This window comes from Cloeon dipterum, chromosome 3 (genome assembly GCF_949628265.1).
Source record: "Cloeon dipterum chromosome 3, ieCloDipt1.1, whole genome shotgun sequence".
Taxonomy (NCBI): domain Eukaryota; kingdom Metazoa; phylum Arthropoda; class Insecta; order Ephemeroptera; family Baetidae; genus Cloeon; species Cloeon dipterum.
Genome location: NC_088788.1, coordinates 11352297 through 11374044, shown reverse-complemented (window position 1 = coordinate 11374044; position 21748 = coordinate 11352297). Strand labels below are relative to the sequence as shown.

The window sequence follows — 21748 nt, the reverse complement described above, 5'->3', positions numbered from 1 at the left end:
GAAAAACAAAGGGGCGTGTCCCTGCCCGGTTGCGAGCGCCACGATAAGCTCCTTGGTCATCACCACACGCACCTGCCACAGCTGAAGATGTACGCTGCGCTTTTGTCGCTAGGCGAGTGAACTTTTCAGCCTGAAATCGTCGAAAATCGACACGGAGTAACCAGACTAGACAGCGGACGGCCAAATAATCTGACGTCAATTGAAGCAGCCAGCGCGAGGACGCGTCGAGAAATATTCGTCTGAGTCGGAAATTAACAGGAATTCACCGTGGCGAGCGAACGCATCGTGGAGGGCATGGCAGACAGTGCCAGCGAGAGTGACTCGAGTTCCATCGACGGTGGCGGCCCGATCATGATGCCTCCGTCGCCGGTCACTCGGGAACAGCTGCATAAGAGGATCGAGTCCTTGCAGCAGCAGAACAGGGTTCTCAAAGTCGAGTTGGAGACGTACAAGCTCAGGGTCAAAGCCCTTCAAGAGGAAAATAAAAATTTGCGGCAAGCGTCTGTCATAATTGTGAGTCCACGTGAGGCAAGGTATTTCGATTTGTTATATTTTATTTTTCCGTCCTGCAGCAAGCTAAAGCGGAGCAGGAGGAGGAGTACATTAGCAATACCCTGCTGAAGAAGATCCAGGCCCTGAAAAAAGAGAAGGAGACCCTGGCGCACCACTACGAGCAGGAGGAGGAGTGCCTCACCAACGACCTGTCTCGCAAGCTCAACCAGGTTTGTCTTTTTAAGCTGCTTATTGCTCTTTTTAAGCCGGATGAAATTTCGCATTTGCATTGGCTTAGCATATTCAATATTCTCACACTATTGAATTGCAAATGACGGATTCAAATGCGGAAAGCAGGCTGGTGCGCTGTATTGCACCTCCAACCCCTCTCACGATTATAATTTTGCAGCTGCGCCAAGAGAAGTGCCGCTTGGAGCAAACTCTGGAACAGGAGCAGGAATGTCTGGTCAACAAGCTAATGCGGAAGATTGAAAAGCTCGAGGCTGAAACGCTGGCGAAGCAAACCAACTTGGAGCAGTTGCGAAGGGAAAAGGTGGAGTTGGAGAACACCTTAGAGCAGGAGCAAGAGGCTCTGGTGAACAGGCTGTGGAAGCGAATGGACAAGCTGGAGGCCGAGAAACGGTTTGTTCTAATTGCAGTTTGAGGAAACTTGTTTAACCTTTGATATCAGGACTTTGCAAATCAAGCTTGACCAACCAGTGTCTGATCCCACATCTCCCAGGGACATCAACAACGGCGACACTGCAGCCAACCTGAGCTCTCACATCCAAACCCTGAGGTCTGAGGTGGTCAGATTGAAAAATTTGCTCTCTGTCCACCAACAAGACCGTAAGATTGGAGATTGAGTTGAATCTATGAGGTATTAATAGGATGACATAAACAGATGCTGAGAAGATGCATCGTTATGCCACCGAAGAGAGGAACATCCGTGAAGAAAACCTGCGTCTGCAGCGAAAGTTGCAGCTGGAGGTGGACCGGAGGGAAGCTCTGTGCCGCCATCTCTCCGAGTCTGAGTCGAGTCTTGAGATGGAGGAGGAACGCCATTACAACGAGGCCATCATAGTAGGCGCAGTGGCTGGCAGCAATGCCGGAGCTCCGCCTGGCGTGCGGCCCCGCAGGGTGTCCAGCCCTGTCCCTTATCCTTCACCCAGCTCATCTCGACCCCTCAGCCCAGGTAAAAATTCAGTATTATTGCTTGAAATTGGAAATTTGATAGTTCAATTTGACTGCTTTGACCTATCTTGTTTTTGTTGAAAAGTTGTCGCAAGCATGTTATGCTCAAACAGATTTATTTGTTTGTGTTATTAAAATGCGTACAAGTTTTTTCTTTTAACCACTTCCTCCAAGAGATAAAATTCAATTGCACAATCAATATTCATGGTGTCAGCTTACAGCTGACTACCAAGATGAGCTAATAAAATGACGAAAATCATGAAAAATTCAGATCATTTTTAATTTTGATTACAGTGAATTTCAAATCAATCCTGATTTAGAACAAGAAATATAGATCTGTGGGAAAAGTTTTGTTTTAAATAAAGACAAAATTGAGTGTTAAATTATTATTGTTTTGTGCAATAGCAATTTCTATGATAAACTGGTTTAAATATCCTCTATTGTTAAATCTGTTTAAAGGAATTGGCGGACTTAGCAGCTCTGGCCGCTGCTTTGCTTGCGGGCAACCATCTCCTTATCCACCGACTGCAACTCTATCTTCGTCCCCACCCCATCACCCCAATTCAGGAACACCAGGAAATCAGCTCAATGTAAGTAGAAATAATTTTCATTTTGCTCCTTTAGAGCCAATTTTGCTCAGAGCAAGTTTTAATGTTTTTGCGACTATTCTAAAACGACCATGCGGATCTTCAATGTGTCTTTGAATAAGTTTGAATTTTATGATTAAAGTCAGAGCGAGAGAAAATTTACAGTTTCTAAGTAGGACCATTGTGTGGTGCATGCAAGCGTAACGCAGGAGGTGAACATAATCGCAGGATGAGATTCTCAACGGATTAATGTCACCACTGTGTTGTGCCTGCTTTCAACTTTAACGCGTAACACTACACAAATTTCCAGTTTAATTTAATTAGAAAAAACATTGGACTATTTTGTAAAAAAATGCGTATTAATCGTCAGGGTTGTCAAGTCTAAACTCAGCTTAGTAACAGGGAGGATCAATAGAGGGTAGAGAACTCTGCATTGCGGACTTTCAGTGTTCCATCAGACAAACGCTTCAACCAAAATATTGCTCTGTTTAATAATAAAAAATCCTGCCTGTTGCAGCCGCGTGTTCAGAGGGAAAGGTTCGTGAAACCAGCTGTGCCTCCTGCGAGTCCTGGGTCTATGGCTCCGACTCTGTCCGTCACTTCCCCGCACTCCCCGATGGACGTCTCGAGGAGCTAAGCAGCAGACCATTTACGCTTCCTTTACTTGGCCTTGCTAGTCTAATTGTAAGCAGAAGTAAGAGTCGCTGCTTGAACGTTGCTTTAATTTTGTCTCGGTGATTCAGCATAGCGCACAACTTGATTTTTTGCCCCTCGGCCCACTGAGTTAACAACCGAACTAATCGAATAATATGTAATATTGACGGTCTGGCTTGATTCGTGACATGATGGTCTGTCGTTGCGGCCGGACGTGTGATAGGATTTGTACGGAACGGAGGCGTTTGCTTGCGTGAAACTAACTCTCTTAAGGCCACTGTTTACTAGATCTTGATTCACTTTGAATCGGTATTTTGGTGTCAGGAATATATCATAAACTCAACAATAAAAAATATTAATTCACTATGCGGTGCCTCCTGCGTGTAAATAAGAAAGAGAAGTTGATTTGTCTCTTTGAGAGAGGAGCGTCCATTCCATTTCGTTATTAATCATTCTTGCTGTTAGATCAGATGTAAAATTAGTGGTTGGTTCTGTCACTGTGATTCGGCAAGAGCACTCGCGTTGTTGCAATGGCCCGCAAGGATGAATGCTTGTAAGCTACGCAAGAGCGAACTCTTTGGTTATTGATGTAAGAAAATTAATCCAATAAGGCACATTAGGCTAAATTCCCTCAAATCAATTTGATTTCCACCGATCATGCAGGCATGTATTCGTCCTAATCTCAATTTGAAACTTGAAGGAAGCGTTGATTGTAATAAGTAAACGAAATTCGTTTATACAGGTTGCCACCAAAAAGGCTCATGACACCACGCATTGTATAACATGACCTTCTTGACGGACGTACGGTGAACAGTTTCTAATTGTCTCGGTTTCAAAAAGTATCCACCTTGCACTTTGCCAAGAGAATTATTTTGTTGCGGTCTCTTGGATTTTCGCTTCCTCGTCCGCCTAATGTATTACCCACGTGTTGAGATCAAATCTGTATTCAACTCCAATGAGCAACTTGGCTTAGTGTAAAATTACTTAAATGGTGCTTTCCCTGCCTTCGTTTGCAGGACTCGTGTATTTTAAAGTGTAGGTCCGTGTCTAATCGGAATATATGTAGGACGAGAAAGATATATATTTCAAATGTGTGTGTGTACATTAAACTGCAATAATGTCGGTACGCGCGTACATTGATTGATTTGTGTTGTTGGTTGTACATCCCCGGAACCCGTTTCTTTCTGATTTGACACTATGGCAAACGATTTGTCGCAGTGGGGAGTATTGTTTTAACACTATGTGTATATTTTTGTTCGCTAGTGCTTTATTTTGCAGGTTATTTGGGTTTTGGGAACCACCGATCGTAACAGGTTGTTTCTTTTTGTTCCGCCGCACTTAAACAGTTACGTGTGCTTTCCGCTGCACTAATTTACGACAGGATAGCGCACCCACACACACTCTCGCTCCCGGGATTTAGAAACCTTAATTATTAGGAAACGCACGCTAATATGTATAATCTCACTTTGGCTCTAGGATCCAAGACAATTCCTCTTGTTTTTCTTTAATTTTGTCCTTTTTTACATCATTAAAGTATTGTAGTTACGTAATTTTGTTGTTTGTTAAATCGTAGTAACTCAAATTTAAACCGCAAACGAAATCTGTGACAATGGCAGTTGACTCCTGGACTACATTTAATTGTAAAATTAATTTAAAAGGTCTACGTGCACACCAAGCACAATTTTTGTGTTGGTTTTGATTTACTTGCGTGTCGCTGTTCGGCGGGATTATATTTTTTACTACTGAATGATGTATGTTCAATTACTAAAAATGTATGTCATGATAACAATAAAATAAATCATTACCAACCCCACAAATATTTCTTGTTGTTTTTATTCACCGTGGCTGTTGTAACTAATTTAACAGGTGACTCAATTAATCAGCCCTTCTAAATGTGACGGCTTTCTTAAAACTCATCCATTTTTATTATAGAGGTGACCAATAAATTATCAAGATGATACGAATAAAATTGCTTTGAATTTCAGCACTTTTTAACGATAAAGGTGATATCACCTGTGTAAAAGCCATAAAATGGGCTCTTAATTTTATTGTTATAGCTGATTGTAATGAGTTTTTATTAAAAAATGGCATCTTAGAGTACTCTACAGTAATGAATAATGTACGTAGTTCCGAAGTAATCAACGCATCGCCAGCCGGAAACAGCAATTTTGCTAGAAAAACATGCATCTTTATTCATCAGCGCGCTGCCTCAAAAGTCACCTTGGAGCTTGGTCGAAGGAGTGCACTCACTCTCCCGCGCGCGCTCACAAAGTGAATTTATGGCATTAGAGATGGTCAGGGCATTGTTTTGCGCCGCAAGTGGCTCAAGGTGCACCGAGCCGCCAGGGAATTATATAATTATTTCCTGCTAATTGAATATGCATGCATAGAAGCGGCGTCCCGCAGGCGAAGCAACATTTCCTCCAGATGCGCTTGCCTGTGAAAATACCTCAAATGTTGATATGGATTAGCTTTCGTCACAACTCAATTTCGTTGCAGCCAACCAAGTCTGAAAACAGAGCGTGGTTTGGTTATGCAAATTAAAAAAAATGAAATAACGCATTGTGTCTGAAGGATCAGTGCGCTGGCAAGGAAAGATACCATCGCCGTGCTCATGTGTTGCATAATTTTTGTTCATTTTCATTGGTGGTGAGTAACTTGTAGGTCATCAGTACAAAAAGAACGTCTATAGTTCAACCATATTTCGAAAGAAATCTTCTTTCTTCACAATACTGTGACCATATAAATTATTTGATTCAAATTTCAGGGACGATTTTTTCCAAAAGAAACTATTATAATTTTAAACTGCAAAAATGCTGTTTTAAAACCTCGCACAAAATTAAAAAATCTAGATATCATAAAAAACCGTCAAAATGTCTCATTGCGCTCGCTGTATGTGTGGTTTGAATTTTTGACAAGCTAAATAATTAAAAAAATTGTATCTTAAATCTCATACTGGACAGAATGAATATTATAAGCTCTCCAGATCACACTATGTAGCACAAAAATGACCCCTGTGCTTGCAGCACGAAAATGACCCCTGCTTGCACCAAAAAGTGACCCCTGTGCTTGCACCAAAAAAGTGACCCCTCCCGTTGCACCAAAAAAATGACCCCTCCCGTTGCACCTAAAAAGTGACCCCTCTCGTTGCACCAAAAAAGTGACCCCTCCCGTTGCACTTAAAAAGTGACCCCTCCCGTTGCACCAAAAAAGTGACCCCTCCCGTTGCACTTAAAAAGTGACCCCTCCCGTTGCACAAAAAAAGTGACCCCTCCCGTTGCACCAAAAAAAGTGACCCCTCCCGTTGCACCAAAAAAGTGACCCCTCCCGTTGCAATAAAAAAGTGACCCCTCCCGTTGCACCAAAAAAAGTGACCCCTCCCGTTGCACCAAAAAAGTGACCCCTCCCGTTGCAATAAAAAAGTGACCCCTCCCGTTGCACCAAAAAATGACCCCTGCTTGCAATAAAAAAGTGACCCCTCCCGTTGCACCAAAAAAAGTGACCCCTCCCGTTGCACCAAAAAAGTGACCCCTCCCGTTGCAATAAAAAAGTGACCCCTCCCGTTGCACCAAAAAGTGACCCCTCCCGTTGCACCAAAAAATGACCCCTGCTTGCAATAAAAAAGTGACCCCTCCCGTTGCACCAAAAAAGTGACCCCTCCCGTTGCACCAAAAAATGACCCCTCCCGTTGCAATAAAAAAGTGACCCCTCCCGTTGCAATAAAAAAGTGACCCCTCCCGTTGCACCAAAAAAGTGACCCCTCCCGTTGCAATAAAAAAGTGACCCCTCCCGTTGCAATAAAAAAGTGACCCCTCCCGTTGCACCAAAAAAGTGACCCCTCCCGTTGCAATAAAAAAGTGACCCCTCCCGTTGCACCAAAAAAGTGACCCCTCCCGTTGCACCAAAAAATGACCCCTGCTTGCAATAAAAAAGTGACCCCTCCCGTTGCACCAAAAAAGTGACCCCTCCCGTTGCACCAAAAAAGTGACCCCTCCCGTTGCAATAAAAAAGTGACCCCTCCCGTTGCACCAAAAAAGTGACCCCTCCCGTTGCAATAAAAAGGTGACCCCTCCCGTTGCAATAAAAAAGTGACCCCTCCCGTTGCAATAAAAAAGTGACCCCTCCCGTTGCACCAAAAAAGTGACCCCTCCCGTTGCACCAAAAAAGTGACCCCTCCCGTTGCACCAAAAAAGTGACCCCTCCCGTTGCAATAAAAAAGTGACCCCTCCCGTTGCAATAAAAAAGTGACCCCTCCCGTTGCACTTAAAAAGTGACCCCTCCCGTTGCACAAAAAAAGTGACCCCTCCCGTTGCACCAAAAAAAGTGACCCCTCCCGTTGCACCAAAAAAGTGACCCCTCCCGTTGCAATAAAAAAGTGACCCCTCCCGTTGCACCAAAAAAGTGACCCCTCCCGTTGCAATAAAAAAGTGACCCCTCCCGTTGCACCAAAAAAAGTGACCCCTCCCGTTGCACCAAAAAAGTGACCCCTCCCGTTGCAATAAAAAAGTGACCCCTCCCGTTGCACCAAAAAGTGACCCCTCCCGTTGCACCAAAAAATGACCCCTGCTTGCAATAAAAAAGTGACCCCTCCCGTTGCACCAAAAAAGTGACCCCTCCCGTTGCACCAAAAAATGACCCCTCCCGTTGCAATAAAAAAGTGACCCCTCCCGTTGCAATAAAAAAGTGACCCCTCCCGTTGCACCAAAAAAGTGACCCCTCCCGTTGCAATAAAAAAGTGACCCCTCCCGTTGCAATAAAAAAGTGACCCCTCCCGTTGCACCAAAAAAGTGACCCCTCCCGTTGCAATAAAAAAGTGACCCCTCCCGTTGCACCAAAAAAGTGACCCCTCCCGTTGCACCAAAAAATGACCCCTGCTTGCAATAAAAAAGTGACCCCTCCCGTTGCACCAAAAAAGTGACCCCTCCCGTTGCACCAAAAAATGACCCCTCCCGTTGCAATAAAAAAGTGACCCCTCCCGTTGCACCAAAAAAGTGACCCCTCCCGTTGCACCAAAAAAGTGACCCCTCCCGTTGCACCAAAAAGTGACCCCTCCCGTTGCAATAAAAAAGTGACCCCTCCCGTTGCACCAAAAAAGTGACCCCTCCCGTTGCACCAAAAAATGACCCCTGCTTGCAATAAAAAAGTGACCCCTCCCGTTGCACCAAAAAAGTGACCCCTCCCGTTGCACCAAAAAAGTGACCCCTCCCGTTGCAATAAAAAAGTGACCCCTCCCGTTGCACCAAAAAAGTGACCCCTCCCGTTGCAATAAAAAAGTGACCCCTCCCGTTGCAATAAAAAAGTGACCCCTCCCGTTGCAATAAAAAAGTGACCCCTCCCGTTGCACCAAAAAAGTGACCCCTCCCGTTGCACCAAAAAAGTGACCCCTCCCGTTGCACCAAAAAAGTGACCCCTCCCGTTGCAATAAAAAAAGTGACCCCTCCCGTTGCAATAAAAAAGTGACCCCTCCCGTTGCACCAAAAAAGTGACCCCTCCCGTTGCACCAAAAAAGTGACCCCTCCCGTTGCACCAAAAAAGTGACCCCTCCCGTTGCACCAAAAAATGACCCCTGCTTGCAATAAAAAAGTGACCCCTCCCGTTGCACCAAAAAAGTGACCCCTCCCGTTGCACCAAAAAATGACCCCTCCCGTTGCAATAAAAAAGTGACCCCTCCCGTTGCACCAAAAAAGTGACCCCTCCCGTTCCACCAAAAAAGTGACCCTTCCCGTTGCACCAAAAAATGACCCCTCCCGTTGCACCTAAAAAGTGACCCCTCCCGTTCCACCAAAAAAGTGACCCCTCCTGTTGCACCAAAAAATCCTCTGCACTAAAAAGTGACCCCTCTGGACCAAAAAGTGACCCCTCTTCACCAAAATGACCCCTGTGCTTGCACTAAAAAATGGCCCCTGTGCTTGCACCAAAAAGTGACCCCTGGGCTTGCACTTAAAAGTGACCCCTGGGCTTGCACTTAAAAGTGACCCCTGTGCTTGCACTAAAAAATGACCCGTGCTTGCACCAAAAAGTGACCCCCCTGCTAGCACCAAAAAGTGACCTCCCTGCTAGCACCAAAAACGGCCCCTCTAGCACCAAAAACCCCACAAACAGACAAAAAATGGCCCCTCTAGCACCAAAAACGGACCCTCCTGCTAGCACCAAAAATCAAGTAAAATTTCACTCGTAACCAAAACCAATTTTAAGAAAGTGCTTTTTTAACGTTGAAAAATTTGCTTTTACTCTGAATGAAAGAACGGCATTGTGATAATTTTTTTTAACTTTTCTTGTTAAGAATTATTTTTTAACTTTTTTTCCGATAAAAATTAATTCATTTAACAAGGGGACAAACTGAACAAGGACGAGGAAGTTGCAGTGATCTAACAAGGAAGATTTTAAAAAACGGCAGCAGTTAATACATTTATCTTTTGAGCAAAACGACGACTATCATATCATCTGCTGGAATATTTTCCCGCATTGACTTGCGAACAGGCTATTCTATTCCAAGTTCAATGATAAATTAAATTCTGTGGTAGTACTTAATTTATTCGTACTGTGCACCGCCTCAGAGCTGCGGTCTCGGCGAGATGAACGCACGGATGGTTACCTGGGAGGTCACTTACGCAGCTTGTGCGTTGAATGCTCCTGTGTGTTAGCGATTGTCTTGCAAATCGCACATCCTTAATGAATACATTTTCATCTCCCACCCTGTCCGCCACTATAAAAGCGGCCGATCCCCCTCCTGGACATCATTCACAGTGGACACACTCACCGTCCACAAGAGGGTTTTGATTTTCATTCAGTGTGCAACACGGCGTGGTTTACAAAGTGAAATATGGTAAAAATTTCTGCAGTAGTGAAAAGCGGTTTTTTTTAAATCTGTAATGTGTGTGCAGCGAATTTTAGTGCTCTTCGGAATCGTACTGCCAGCTGCTCTGGCTCAGGTGACAGACTCAGACGGTGACACTGGGCCGGATCCGAGGAAGATCTACGATTTCACGTACCAGGCTCCGACGTCCGGACAGAGAGTGGCATCAGACATCAATGGCGACGTTCGAGGAAGATATTTCTATACCGATGATATGGGTATGTTCCAGTGTAGTTTTGAGTATAAACACATATTATCAAATGAATGATCGGGTTAAAAAAATACGTATTTTAAAGCTAAAATTTAAATTTCCTAAAAATTATTTCATTCATTCATAATAAATACCGTTATTAGTTTTTTCCTTTAAAATTTATTCCAGATTGTAATTTTGCTTTTTAGTCTGCACTATTTTTCAAATGAAAATGTTTTATGAGGCTTACATAAATTTTAGGAATTCAGAGAACTGTTGATTACACGGCGGGAAAAACGACAGGTTTTGTCGTAACAAGCGCAGTACCTGACCCTAACCCTGCCAACGAGGCGTCCTACTATAGGGCGAGCAAGCCAGGAGCCGCCTACGGAACCTACGAGGGCACCAGGGGATACCTGAGTTCAAAACTGAACGGAGATGGCTCGTACAATTTCAAACTGAGGTGAGTGGAACGAAAATTCCTTAAATGTATTTACTGAACGCCTGGAGATACACTGATTATGCAACCCCTTGCGCTTCCTAATGCTGCTGGTTGCATAACAATTTTATTTTAACGCTTCTTAGAAAATATAATAACCATGGGGGAAGGTAAAGGAAAGATTCATTTATCTAATTTCGACTTACTAAAAAAGAAATTTAATCGTGGTTTATTTACGAATTACTGTGAATAATTTTTGTTTATATTTTTATGGAAAATTTAGCTCCCCTCACCAAAGCCGCTCGGAAAACAAGGACGTTTTCGGAAAAGTGCAAGGCGAATATAAATTTTACGATCAAGAGGGAAAGCTGCACTTTGTCCAGTACGAAGCGGGTCCCGAAATCGGCTACAGGGTGATCAACACCAACGACGGCAAGCCGACGCCAGTGGCCTCCAACACACAAAGTTAGACGCAAGATGTTGAAGATAGTGCAGTGTGAAACTAATAAAAATATTTTTCTAGGACGCTCAGGCCGCTCATTCAACTCTGAAGACGAGGTTCTGGAGGGAGCACATTCCGAGTATTACGGCTCGAAGCATTTGAAGGAGAGTGCTGTCAAATTGAAATTCCACGGCCAGGAAGCCGGCGCGGAAAGTGGAGAATCGGACAGGATGGTGCGAATTGCTTGGAATCCCTTGCTGAAAAAACCAACAGGTCTTGAAGGAAAATTATTCCAATGTAAGTACCGAATGGGAGTTTATTCCGATTTTCAAACTGAATGTTCCCCTCAGATTCTGCGGAGGAATATGAGCGCGCACCATCCTCAGACGCGGTTGACTTCTTCAGCGGAGAACAGAAAGACGAGGATTCCGAGCCAATTAAAAGGGAAAGGAAAGTTCCTTTCATAATTCGAGTTCCTGACCCAGTTTTCGCCGCCTCGGATTACCAGGTTAACCCTATCTCGCCACTGAGCCCCATGGAGCACTACGCCATCAACAGCATGAAGGATTACAAGAAGGACGCATATGAACAGGTAGGACCCAAAATAAATATTTTTTTTTAAAGTTATCAATAAAAAAAATTCCTGTTTAGACTGCATACCAGCACGAAAGGTTCAGCGGCAACGACGATATTGCCTTTGCTACAGATTCGGGATCAAGACGCTGGTAATCGATTTCTTATACGGTTAAACGGAAACACAGAGTGCTCAAGCTTTGAATTAGTTGGCCCATCGTACTACAATTAGGATAGCTAGTTTTAGAATGTGCCGCCACGCACACCAAATATTGCAAAATTCACATGCTTAGGCATTCAAGTTCCGGCGGAGAAGAGAGGGAATCACTGGTCAACAAAAATGACATTGTTCACCTGCGGAGCCGCCTTACGCCATACACACCTCGTCTGGCTCAGGTCATCTCACTCGACTAACTATCACTTCGTATGTACGGCGAAAGTTGGATAAATAAATACTCTAATTTATACAAACTGCATTTTTCAATGAAATTTACCCATTTATTTTAAATATACTAAAAATATAAGGCAAATATTTTGTTTTTAAAATTCCTACACACGTTAATAGAGCTTTTTGAAATATCAATTAACAAAATAAATCATAATGCCACTCTCTAATTATAATAGTGCTGCCAAAGCAAGCTGACACTTTGGAACATAAATAACGTAATACTCAATTTGATAAAGAAACAAGGTTATGTCTCTTCTGCTCGAGATTAAGTAAAAAAAACTTTAGGTGAGCCACATGCACCAACTTAAATTTTTTAATGTCTCCATTGCTAATATACAATAACAGCCACCGATAATTTTTATTGGTGCTTTTGATATTGTGTAACCGTTTTCAAACTTTGCACCAAGCAGTTATCAAAGGCTTATTCCACTCCAAGCAAAGGATTAAATGAACAGAAATATAACAGAGCTAAAATTCAAATTACCCCGATATTTACTGTCGCAGCATAGATGATTATCTCTAAACTGCACATTCATCGTAATCCCCCTTGCAGTAATTTACTTTCAATGCAGTTGATTGCAGCAATAAAATTTAGTGGTTTATGACCTGTTTCACAAACAATATTTTGATAGTTGATATCAATATCGGTATTTGGACCTTAAAATTTATGGCTCTCGTGAACTAACCACGTGTTAACAATAAAGGGAGGTTTTGTATAAAAAGAGCAAGTAGCATTTGGAAAAGCATCACTTCACTCAACGTCTCACAGTAGCAAAAGAGAAAAGGTGAGAAACGATCAGCCTTCCGATATAGGTACTAACAAAATTTTTTTTATATAGCGATGACCCGCTACTTGGCTAGTGCGCTCCTAGTGGCGGCCTTGGTCCTTAATGGCCAGGCTGCACCACAAGTCAGACCACTCCTTCCTGAAGAAACGGTCCCAGGCAAAGTCACAAGACCCTTAGTAGAAGAGGAAGTTGCCCAGTCGCCTTGCATCATTGTTTCCCCCGAAGTGATCCCTGGAGTCATTTTACGCCCTGAGACCAGACCCCTGGAGCGCCCTGCTTTCACCCCTGAGCTTCTGCCCGGAGTTGTCGCTCGCCCTGAGACCAGGCCCCTGGAGCGCCCCGTGTTCACTCCTGAGCTTCTGCCCGGAGTTGTCGCCCGTCCTGAGACCAGGCCCCTGGAGCGCCCTGCTTTCACCCCTGAGCTTCTGCCCGGAGTTGTCGCCCGCCCTGAGACCAGGCCCTTGGAGCGCCCTGCTTTCACCCCTGAGCTTCTGCCCGGAGTTGTCGCTCGCCCTGAGACCAGACCCCTGGAGCGCCCTGCTTTCACCCCTGAGGTGATCCCTGGAGTCATTGCCCGCCCTGTGACCAGGCCCTTGGAGCGCCCTGCTTTCACCCCTGAGCTTCTGCCCGGAGTTGTCGCGCGCCCTGAGACCAGGCCATTGGAACGCCCTGCTTTCACCCCTGAGTTTCTGCCCGGAGTTGTCGCTCGCCCTGAAACCAGGCCATTGGAACGCCCCGTGTACACCCCTGAGTTTCTGCCCGGAGTTGTTGCCCGCCCTGAGACCAGGCCCCTGGAGCGCCCCGTGTTCACCCCTGAGCTTCTGCCCGGAGTTGTCGCTCGCCCTGAGACCAGGCCTCTTGAGCGCCCTGCTTTCACCCCTGAAGTGATCCCTGGAGTCATTGTCCGCCCTGAGACCAGGCCCTTGGAGCGCCCTGCTTTCACCCCTGAGCTTCTGCCCGGAGTTGTCGCCCGCCCTGAGACCAGACCATTGGAACGCCCCGTATACACCCCTGAGTTTCTGCCCGGAGTTGTAGCCCGCCCTGAGACCAGGCCTCTGGAGCGCCCTGTGTTCACCCCTGAGCTTCTGCCCGGAGTTGTCGCCCGCCCTGAGACCAGGCCATTGGAACGCCCCGTGTACACCCCTGAGTTTCTGCCCGGAGTTGTCGCCCGCCCTGAGACCAGGCCATTGGAACGCCCCGTGTACACCCCTGAGTTTCTGCCCGGAGTTGTCGCCCGCCCTGAGACCAGGCCCCTGGAGCGCCCCGTGTTCACCCCTGAGCTTCTGCCCGGAGTTGTCGCCCGCCCTGAGACCAGGCCTCTTGAGCGCCCTGCTTTCACCCCTGAAGTGATCCCTGGAGTCATTGTCCGCCCTGAGACCAGGCCTCTTGAGCGCCCCGAGTTCGCCCCTGAGCTTCTGCCCGGAGTTGTCGCTCGCCCTGAGACCAGGCCCCTGGAGCGCCCTACCTTCACCCCTGAAGTGATCCCTGGAGTCATTGTCCGCCCTGAGACCAGGCCTCTTGAGCGCCCCGAGTTCGCCCCTGAGCTTCTGCCCGGAGTTGTCGCTCGCCCTGAGACCAGGCCCCTGGAGCGCCCTACCTTCACCCCTGAAGTGATCCCTGGAGTCATTGTCCGCCCTGAGACCAGGCCTCTTGAGCGCCCCGAGTTCGCCCCTGAGCTTCTGCCCGGAGTTGTCGCCCGCCCTGAGACCAGGCCCCTGGAGCGCCCTGCTTTCACCCCTGAAGTGATCCCCGGAGTCATCGCCCGCCCTGAGACCAGGCCCTTGGAGCGCCCTGTTGCCACACCTGAGGCTGGACCAATTTTCGTCGGAAGACCCATCCTCCGCCCTTTCTACGTTTAAAGCACCTGAGACGACTCTTTTAAGCAATAATGTTTTGAGCAAATGGTCGAATAATCTGTTTTGTTAAAAGATTTACTGATAAAAATCTCTGCAATAAAGGATACAAATTACGAGCATATTAAAACAATTATATTTCATTTTATAAAATTGCTCCCTTCACGTTGAATGTTGAATGCATAAAAACTTTGATCTTGAGGAAATGTATGTTTGATTTGCTACGAAGATGCATAAATGAAAAATCTGATAATCGCAACGATAGTTGATTATATCGCTCTTATCATCTGACCCGCAGTATAAATTCGTGCCACTTGATATTTCTCCAGTCTTAATCTTGTTATTCTCGGACATGGTAAAGATTTACGAGGAAATACTCAATCAATTTAAAAGTATCATTTTTTAATTATTTAGGAGGTTAAGATGAAGATCTTGGTTTTCCAATTGTGTCTGCTTGCTCTCGGAGGCGCCACGCCAGGTGATATAAAGCTGCATGGTTATCTAAATTGGAAATAATTGATTTTTAAAAATATCCAATATAGTTACTGTTAGGAATGGAAAGACTTGCGAAGCTCTTGGATTCGAGGCTGATAACTGCGTTCTGCAGTCAGGTTTTTCGAGCTTGAAAGTTTTTCCAGAAGCAGCAGGTCGCACTCGACCAACCTCATTAATATACGTCGCCGCTCTTAATGATGAAAAGCGGTCGCAAGGAGAAGATGACAGTTTCCAATACTTTTCTTCGCCGGTTAAAACATAATTAATAAAAATTACATTTCCTTTAATAAATTATTTGTTTAGACGGATATTCACATAAATCCAAAAATCGCTACTGCAGGCATTTTGAACAGAGTTCAAATTTATAATTTCCACGGAGATGTGCCCCGTTTCATCAGGCTCAATGGCGAGCTTTTGCGTCGCGGACATATTCATTTTCACAGAGACATTCAGGTACCTTTTAGGAAATATGTTTAATCTAACAATAATTTAATATGATATTTTCAGATGCTTGAGTTACTCGAGCTAGAAATTCCTTTAGAGGGAAAAGTGCACTTGGCACTTTTGAGACATGACCGCGCCGGCGATCAGGTTGAATGCCCCGTTTCGTATAATGGTGCGCAATTAGTAGATTGATGATAATTTTTAATCATTTTTAATGTTCGAAAATAGCTCGCAACCCCGACTATTCCATTTCCCAAGGCGCTTGTTTTTCGCCCTGCACCTGGGACGGCTCAAACTGCTGGCTGCCTGATTTCCCCTCTTACGGCTACGTGGTTGACGGTCCATCTACCAACTCTTCAGCGTCGTCGATCAGAATTCCACTGAGAAAATTCGGCCCCTCACTGTATGGACTGGATGTAACAAATATTGTTGTAGAAATCACCATTTTGACAGAAAACTCAGTCAGAATCAAGGTAAATATATTCCTTGATAGCAGGAAAATTTTTATCTGTTCAATTCACTTCCATTAGTTTTACGATCCCGCAAATCAAAGATACGAGGTGCCCATTTCCATCAACAATGCACCCCCAGAGAAGCAGCTGTCCACTTCAGAATTTGATGTGATATACCCAGAACAAGTGGGTTCAGTTTTTTCTCTTCAGATAATCCGCAAATCTACGGGAACCGTGATGTAATTATAGATAACAATTAAAATTTCCCCTGCAAACAAAACACTCGAAAATCAAATCTAATCTCAACAGCTTTGACACATCGGTCGCCGGAATCACTTTCGAGGATCAATTGCTGAGTTTGGCTATCCGCCTGCCTTCGAGGAACGTTTATGGATTGGGCGAAAGTTATCATCCAACTTTCCGACGTGAATTGGATGACTCAACATGGCCACTGTGGGCGAGAGACGAGCCACCAAATCCTTTTGTATTAAATTTTTATCAATTTCAACAACTTTGCATTATCTTTTTTTTCCTAAAGTGTGTATAGGGTCCGAATAGAAAATAATACAAATATTTGATATTACGATTTTGTTGATTTAACAAGAAATTGATAAGAAATGTGTTAATTTAATTGTTTAAATATTTTAGGCTAAGACTAGCTTGTACGGAGTTCATCCTTACTACTCGGTAATTGAAGCCGATGGAAATTCTCACGGCGTCCTTCTCTTCAACAGCAATGCTCAGGGTAATTTTAAAAACCACGAAATCCTCATTAAAGAAAATAATTAATTTTACAACCTGATAGAGTACCTGCTGCAATCGACTGCGCCCGCAGTCGTCTTCAGGACGATTGGCGGAGTTTTGGACTTTTACGTGATGACAGGCCCAACACCCGAGGACGTCACGAGGCAGTACACCTCCCTGGTGGGAAGGTCCTTCCTCCCACCTTACTGGTCCCTTGGCTTCCAGCTCTCGCGCTACGGCTACAACAATTTGCAAAACATGAAGGACGCGATCGCCAGAACCAAAAGCTGCAACATTCCACTGGTAGGGATGTATATATGCAACCGGCTGCATAAACTATATTCCAAAAGGGCTTAGAAAATGAGAAAATTTATTTTTTAGGATGTTTTCTACGGAGACATTGACACGATGGACCAACAGGCTGACTTTACGATCGACCCAGTCAACTTCGTCGGTCTGCCAGAATACGTTGATGAACAGAGGGCGTTGGGAATGCGCTACGTGCCCATTATTGACCCTGCAATTCCTGGAAACAGGCCGGGATACCCGACTTACGAACGCGGCCTGCGCGCGGAAGCTTATATCACAACAGAAAATGGAGACATTCTTTTTGGAAACGTGTGTTTAATTAAATTTAATTTGTTTGATTAATACATATTAATTTTAAGGTCTGGCCACCTGAACCAGTGGCTTTCCCTGACTTCCTGCGTCCCGGAACTCTTGATTGGTGGATTACTGAAATTACTGAGTTCTACAAAACAATTAAATTCGACGGACTTTGGATTGTAAATTTTTTAAATAATTCAAACCAGTGCTAATATTTTAAATATAGGACATGAACGAACCGGCCAACTTCAACACGAACATTCCAGGGAGCGAATACACATTGTCCTGCCCAACAAACAGATGGGATGACCCCCCATACGTGCCAAGTAAATTAACTCTAGATAATAATAAGTTACTTGTTTAATTTGCTCATTTCCTAAACGAATAACAGAGGCTGGTAGGCTGGGACCTACAGACAGATTGAGCGATAAGACGATTTGTCTGGCCAACACGCAGGGTGAGAATGGAACCTACAGGCATTACGACGTGCACAGCTTGTATGGCTACACTGAAACTATCCCAACTTCGATGTAATTTATTAATTTTAAAACATCATTATTTAAAAAATTTCGTCTCCATACCAGCGCCTGCCAATCTGCAACCGGCAAGAGAGGGTTGGTCTTCACACGCTCTAGTTTCGTGGGCAGCGGAATTCTCGGTGGACATTGGACTGGTGACAATTACGCTTATTGGGATCACTTGCAGTACTCTGTCATTGGTACATTTCAATAGAGAAATTTAATTTCTGGTTTATTTAAACAAATTCAATAAAAGGACTTTTGGATTTCAACATTTTTGGCCTGCCGTACGTCGGCGCTGATATTTGCGCGTATTTCGGCGATTCTGAAGAGCGCCTTTGCGAGAGGTGGCAGGAACTCGGCGCCTTTTATCCATTTTCAAGGAACCACAACACGCTCGGTATAATTTTATATATTATAATACGTGAATGATAAAATTTTAAATTATTTTTAAACACAATAGGCACCACCGACCAAGATCCGTGTACCTGGCCCCTCACTGTGGGCGAATCAACGAGGAAGGCCGTTACAATCAGATACACCCTTTTGCCCTATTTCTACACCTCCTTCTATAGGGCTAATCAGGGAATCGACGGAACTGTGATCAGATCTCTTGCTTGGGAGTACGTTTTCCTTTTAGATAAAATTTTAAATTGTTCTAAATTTTCCAACTGTCTGTTTTTACATGATTTTAATTTTTAAAATTATTTTAACAGATTCACCTCTGATCAAGAGACGTGGAATATTGACCGTCAATTCTTATGGCGCGACGCTCTGTTGGTCAGTCCGGCCCTTGACATTGGCAGTGTTGAAGTCAGCGCGTACTTCCCCGCTGGCGACTGGTTTAATTATTACACGGTCAGTTTGAAATATATTTTATTTTTTTTTTTAAGTGGTCGCACTTTTCAAATATATTTTATTTTATTTAAAACAAATACATGTGTTGATATTTTTTAGGGCGAGAAATTGACCTCTATCGGCAACTACATTTTGTTGAGTGTACCGACGGATTTCATCCCCGTGCACGTAAGAGGCGGCTACATTTTGCCCACGCAGGAGCCGGCTTCGAACACGGTGCTCAGCAGGCAGAACACCTTTGGTCTCATCGTGGCGCTGGACGGCGCCAGGACTGCCATTGGTGACCTCTTCTGGGACGACGGCGAGTCTATCGACACCGTCAGCAGTGGAACGTACCATTATGGCACGTTTAACTTTGCACAGGTAAATAAAAAATAATTTAATATTTAAGAAATAATTGAAACTGATTAATTTTTAGGATACTCTGACGCAAACTGTGGTTAACAACTATCCTGCCGCCCTGGAAGGCCTTGTTTTGGACAAAATTGAGATTTTAGGCAACAACGGACAAGTCCCGACCAGTGTCTCCGGGGACATCAGCGTCGATGCTCTGATCACCTACGACTCCACTTATGACAAAGTCATTATCACCGGTGCTGCAATTCCCATTGCACAAGCCTTCACCATCACTCTTATTTTTTAAGTTGAAATGCTGATGTGGACATTTATTTCAATAAATAAAGTTGTACAAATATAAAGAAGGCTGTTCTTTTGGCGCCCACTACTGCCGAACAGAAAGGGTTATTTGTCTTAGTACACATTGTTTTCAGTAGGTGGCCATATGCCGCACTTGTTTGTAGCGGTTGCGTAACCTTGAGACGAAATTGTTTGGCCTCTCCTTCTTTCTGAGCCGGCTTTTAAAACTCGTTCTTTCACCTTTGCCGTTGCCACCTAGCAGCCGCACTTTTTACTCTCCAATATTTTAAAGGTACCGTGTCTATTTAACTACTCTAAAATATCAACAAATTTTTCTGAGTATTGCTTTGAATGTGTTTTAATTTGAATAAAATTAACAAAATTATGAAATAAACGTCAATCAATGTTTAATATTATTCGGTGAGATCCCCGATTTGCGTAGTTTAACTTTATTTTATAGAACCAATTTAAAAATTTGCACCAGAGGTAATTTTAGCTTAATTAATTTAATCCACTTATTTACATACTTATCTCAATAGCAAGAAAGGCTTTTTATAACTCACATGCAAAATTATATTTGCAAATTATAAAATTATTGATTTAATTATTTTAACTTATAGCTCATTTTACTTATTAAATTAAATCCCTGTTTTAATTTATTCTTTTTTTTCTATGAAACATGTTATCTAAAAACAATTCCAACTCTTAACCACAGAACCATGCGTGGGAATACAATTTGTATGCGCACAAAGAGCAACCTTATCTTTTAAAAAGCGGTTCTCTCGCTTTTTATCGCACTCTCCCATGACGCCTGACTTGTGAGTAAATATCTAAATCTAAGCCAATTTTTCTAGGACTGTCATGCCTGTCAAACTGTATTCTGTGTCGGACAGCCCGCCCAGCATGGCTGTCAAGATGACACTAGTGGCCTTGAACGTGCCCCACGAGGTCATCAACATCGACTTCATGAAGGGAGAACACCGCACTGATGAGTACGCTCAGGTAGTTGACAAAACTAACGCGTTAAATCTAACGTTAGGATTACATTTTTTCAATTATTCCAGAAAAATCCTCAGAAGGAGGTGCCAGTGCTGGAAGATGACGGATTCTTCCTGAGCGAGAGGTAATAAATTATAAAGGAAATTTTTAATCCCGTCAAAATTTTAACGATTTTTATTTCAGCGTGGCTATGATGCAGTATATTTGCGACAAGTACGCGCCGGACAACCAGCTGTACCCAAAAGACCCCCAGAAAAGAGCACTGGTGAACCACAGGCTTGTTTTTAACATCTCCACCCTCTACAAATTCCTCATTGAATACACGGTAAGAAATCCTCGTTTCTCTCATGACAAATCTTTCATATTTATATATAAATTTAAAGTTTGGCCCTGTTTTTGTTGGATACCCGCGTACCGAGGAACACAAGAAAAAGGCTGAGAACGCCCTGTCAGTGTTTGAGACGTACCAAAAGCGCCTGGGCACGAAATACGCTGCTGGAGGTTTGTTTTGAAATATTTGGCACTCAATGAGAGCGTTATTTTTTTCCCCGACTTTGCAGACAACTTGACCATTGCTGACCTGAGTTTGGTTACCGGAATATTTTGTCTGGAGGCGATTGACTTCGACATTTCGGCTTACCCCACCGTCGCGTCGTGGTACAACAACTTCAAGAAGGAGCAGCCTGACCTGTGGGCCATCTCGAAGCCGGCCATGGATGAACTGCACCACTTTTATCTCAACCCACCCAATTTGTCAGCTTAAGTAAATACCGGCGCCGACAGATTTGTGTGCACACAATGGGAATGGCTATTTTTAGACCGTGCATCCTCTCGGAAGCTCCGTTTTCTGGATAAAATATATATTTTTTCACTCACTGCACTTGGAAACTGTCAAGATGTATAATAAAACGTGCCACTTTCATTTTTTAGTTGGAGGAAGGAAAATCTTTGTTTCAATTATTACAATTGAGCGACGCGCGCAGGTCAATGTACCCATTGCTCCTATTTTTAAACAAATCTTTTCGCCGAACTTAACATTCAAAGGAACTGAAATTTATTTTTGCATTTGACATTTAAGACTGCATTAATTTTCGCTGGACGGTAAATTCTGCTAGATTATAAAAACTTCTTTGAAGATTTGGTGACTTTGGTACTGGAGCAAAAAAGTCGGGTCGGATATTTTTGCGCTGGCGACGCACGCGTCACCGTCAGAGTAATGATGAATATCCCATTTTCCAGCCGTCTTGGCCTACATACACATTGTAGTAAAAATACGAAAGTATAAACAGCTAAAAAAGGACAAATGGGAGGGTAGGAAAAATTCTAAAAATGCAGCGGCCAGGTGTCGCAATTTTGAATGAAAACGGCAGCGTAGGCAGGTGGAATGCGTGAATAGAAATTCCTGCCGGCCTTTCCAATTAATGGTCTAAATTTATAATGCGCGGCGTATTACGCGTGGATTAACCCTCGCGGAGCGGCC

The 21748-nt window shown here is 44.0% G+C and overlaps 5 protein-coding genes across 6 annotated transcripts; all 5 read left to right on the top strand.

The window, feature by feature from the left end:
• Nucleotides 1-50: 50 nt before the first annotated feature.
• On the top strand, nucleotides 51-4744 carry LOC135941540 (coiled-coil domain-containing protein 6). Of its 2 annotated transcripts, XM_065487155.1 has the most exons (8): nucleotides 51-513; nucleotides 573-722; nucleotides 902-1134; nucleotides 1184-1341; nucleotides 1397-1687; nucleotides 2146-2276; nucleotides 2791-2957; nucleotides 3017-4744. In XM_065487155.1, exons 1-7 carry the CDS (start codon nucleotides 295-297, stop codon nucleotides 2908-2910), a joined length of 1302 nt encoding a protein of 433 aa, XP_065343227.1. In that variant the 5' UTR covers nucleotides 51-294; the 3' UTR covers nucleotides 2911-2957; nucleotides 3017-4744. The 2 variants fall into 2 exon arrangements, with proteins under 2 accessions (XP_065343227.1, XP_065343226.1); XM_065487154.1 differs by having other exon boundaries at nucleotides 2791-4744.
• A 4883-nt stretch (nucleotides 4745-9627) lies between these two features.
• On the top strand, nucleotides 9628-11898 carry LOC135940489 (uncharacterized). Its single transcript, XM_065485397.1, has 8 exons — nucleotides 9628-9753; nucleotides 9812-10001; nucleotides 10235-10436; nucleotides 10696-10877; nucleotides 10936-11151; nucleotides 11205-11446; nucleotides 11506-11579; nucleotides 11721-11898. Exons 1-8 carry the CDS (start codon nucleotides 9751-9753, stop codon nucleotides 11839-11841), a joined length of 1230 nt encoding a protein of 409 aa, XP_065341469.1. The 5' UTR covers nucleotides 9628-9750; the 3' UTR covers nucleotides 11842-11898.
• A 668-nt stretch (nucleotides 11899-12566) lies between these two features.
• Nucleotides 12567-14649, top strand: LOC135940239 (uncharacterized). The gene is made up of 2 exons (XM_065485045.1): nucleotides 12567-12660; nucleotides 12715-14649. Exon 2 carries the CDS (start codon nucleotides 12717-12719, stop codon nucleotides 14520-14522), a length of 1806 nt encoding a protein of 601 aa, XP_065341117.1. The 5' UTR covers nucleotides 12567-12660; nucleotides 12715-12716; the 3' UTR covers nucleotides 14523-14649.
• Nucleotides 14650-14857: 208 nt separating this feature from the next.
• Nucleotides 14858-19334, top strand: LOC135939898 (maltase-glucoamylase-like). Its single transcript, XM_065484504.1, has 20 exons — nucleotides 14858-14871; nucleotides 14931-14994; nucleotides 15059-15261; nucleotides 15315-15464; nucleotides 15519-15627; nucleotides 15684-15928; nucleotides 15986-16146; nucleotides 16217-16391; nucleotides 16556-16652; nucleotides 16713-16954; nucleotides 17033-17269; nucleotides 17320-17436; nucleotides 17484-17583; nucleotides 17649-17787; nucleotides 17842-17975; nucleotides 18032-18175; nucleotides 18239-18398; nucleotides 18492-18633; nucleotides 18733-18996; nucleotides 19052-19334. The coding sequence occupies exons 1-20, from the start codon at nucleotides 14869-14871 to the stop codon at nucleotides 19274-19276; spliced, it is 3111 nt and encodes a 1036-aa protein (XP_065340576.1). The 5' UTR covers nucleotides 14858-14868; the 3' UTR covers nucleotides 19277-19334.
• A 95-nt stretch (nucleotides 19335-19429) lies between these two features.
• Nucleotides 19430-21213, top strand: gfzf (GST-containing FLYWCH zinc-finger protein). Its single transcript, XM_065484505.1, has 6 exons — nucleotides 19430-19561; nucleotides 20124-20271; nucleotides 20334-20392; nucleotides 20452-20593; nucleotides 20652-20769; nucleotides 20829-21213. Exons 2-6 carry the CDS (start codon nucleotides 20131-20133, stop codon nucleotides 21029-21031), a joined length of 663 nt encoding a protein of 220 aa, XP_065340577.1. The 5' UTR covers nucleotides 19430-19561; nucleotides 20124-20130; the 3' UTR covers nucleotides 21032-21213.
• The last annotated feature ends 535 nt before the right edge of the window (nucleotides 21214-21748 follow it).

What these genes read in the sequence shown, in the direction of transcription:
- LOC135941540 (XM_065487155.1), top strand. Translation starts at nt 295, where the DNA reads ATGGCAGACAGTGCCAGCGAGAGTGACTCGAGTTCCATCGACGGTGGC. An exon ending in GGCAAGCGTCTGTCATAATT is followed by an intron (nt 514 to 572) that starts GTGAGTCCACGT and finishes TCCGTCCTGCAG; the next exon opens with CAAGCTAAAGCGGAGCAGGA. An exon ending in ATCTCGACCCCTCAGCCCAG is followed by an intron (nt 1,688 to 2,145) that starts GTAAAAATTCAG and finishes ATCTGTTTAAAG; the next exon opens with GAATTGGCGGACTTAGCAGC.
- LOC135940489 (XM_065485397.1), top strand. An exon ending in TCGTACAATTTCAAACTGAG is followed by an intron (nt 10,437 to 10,695) that starts GTGAGTGGAACG and finishes TGGAAAATTTAG; the next exon opens with CTCCCCTCACCAAAGCCGCT. An exon ending in AGAAGGACGCATATGAACAG is followed by an intron (nt 11,447 to 11,505) that starts GTAGGACCCAAA and finishes ATTCCTGTTTAG; the next exon opens with ACTGCATACCAGCACGAAAG.
- LOC135940239 (XM_065485045.1), top strand. Translation starts at nt 12,717, where the DNA reads ATGACCCGCTACTTGGCTAGTGCGCTCCTAGTGGCGGCCTTGGTCCTT.
- LOC135939898 (XM_065484504.1), top strand. An exon ending in CTTCAACAGCAATGCTCAGG is followed by an intron (nt 16,653 to 16,712) that starts GTAATTTTAAAA and finishes ACAACCTGATAG; the next exon opens with AGTACCTGCTGCAATCGACT. An exon ending in AATTCGACGGACTTTGGATT is followed by an intron (nt 17,437 to 17,483) that starts GTAAATTTTTTA and finishes TTTTAAATATAG; the next exon opens with GACATGAACGAACCGGCCAA.
- gfzf (XM_065484505.1), top strand. Translation starts at nt 20,131, where the DNA reads ATGCCTGTCAAACTGTATTCTGTGTCGGACAGCCCGCCCAGCATGGCT. An exon ending in AATTCCTCATTGAATACACG is followed by an intron (nt 20,594 to 20,651) that starts GTAAGAAATCCT and finishes ATAAATTTAAAG; the next exon opens with TTTGGCCCTGTTTTTGTTGG. An exon ending in CACGAAATACGCTGCTGGAG is followed by an intron (nt 20,770 to 20,828) that starts GTTTGTTTTGAA and finishes CCGACTTTGCAG; the next exon opens with ACAACTTGACCATTGCTGAC.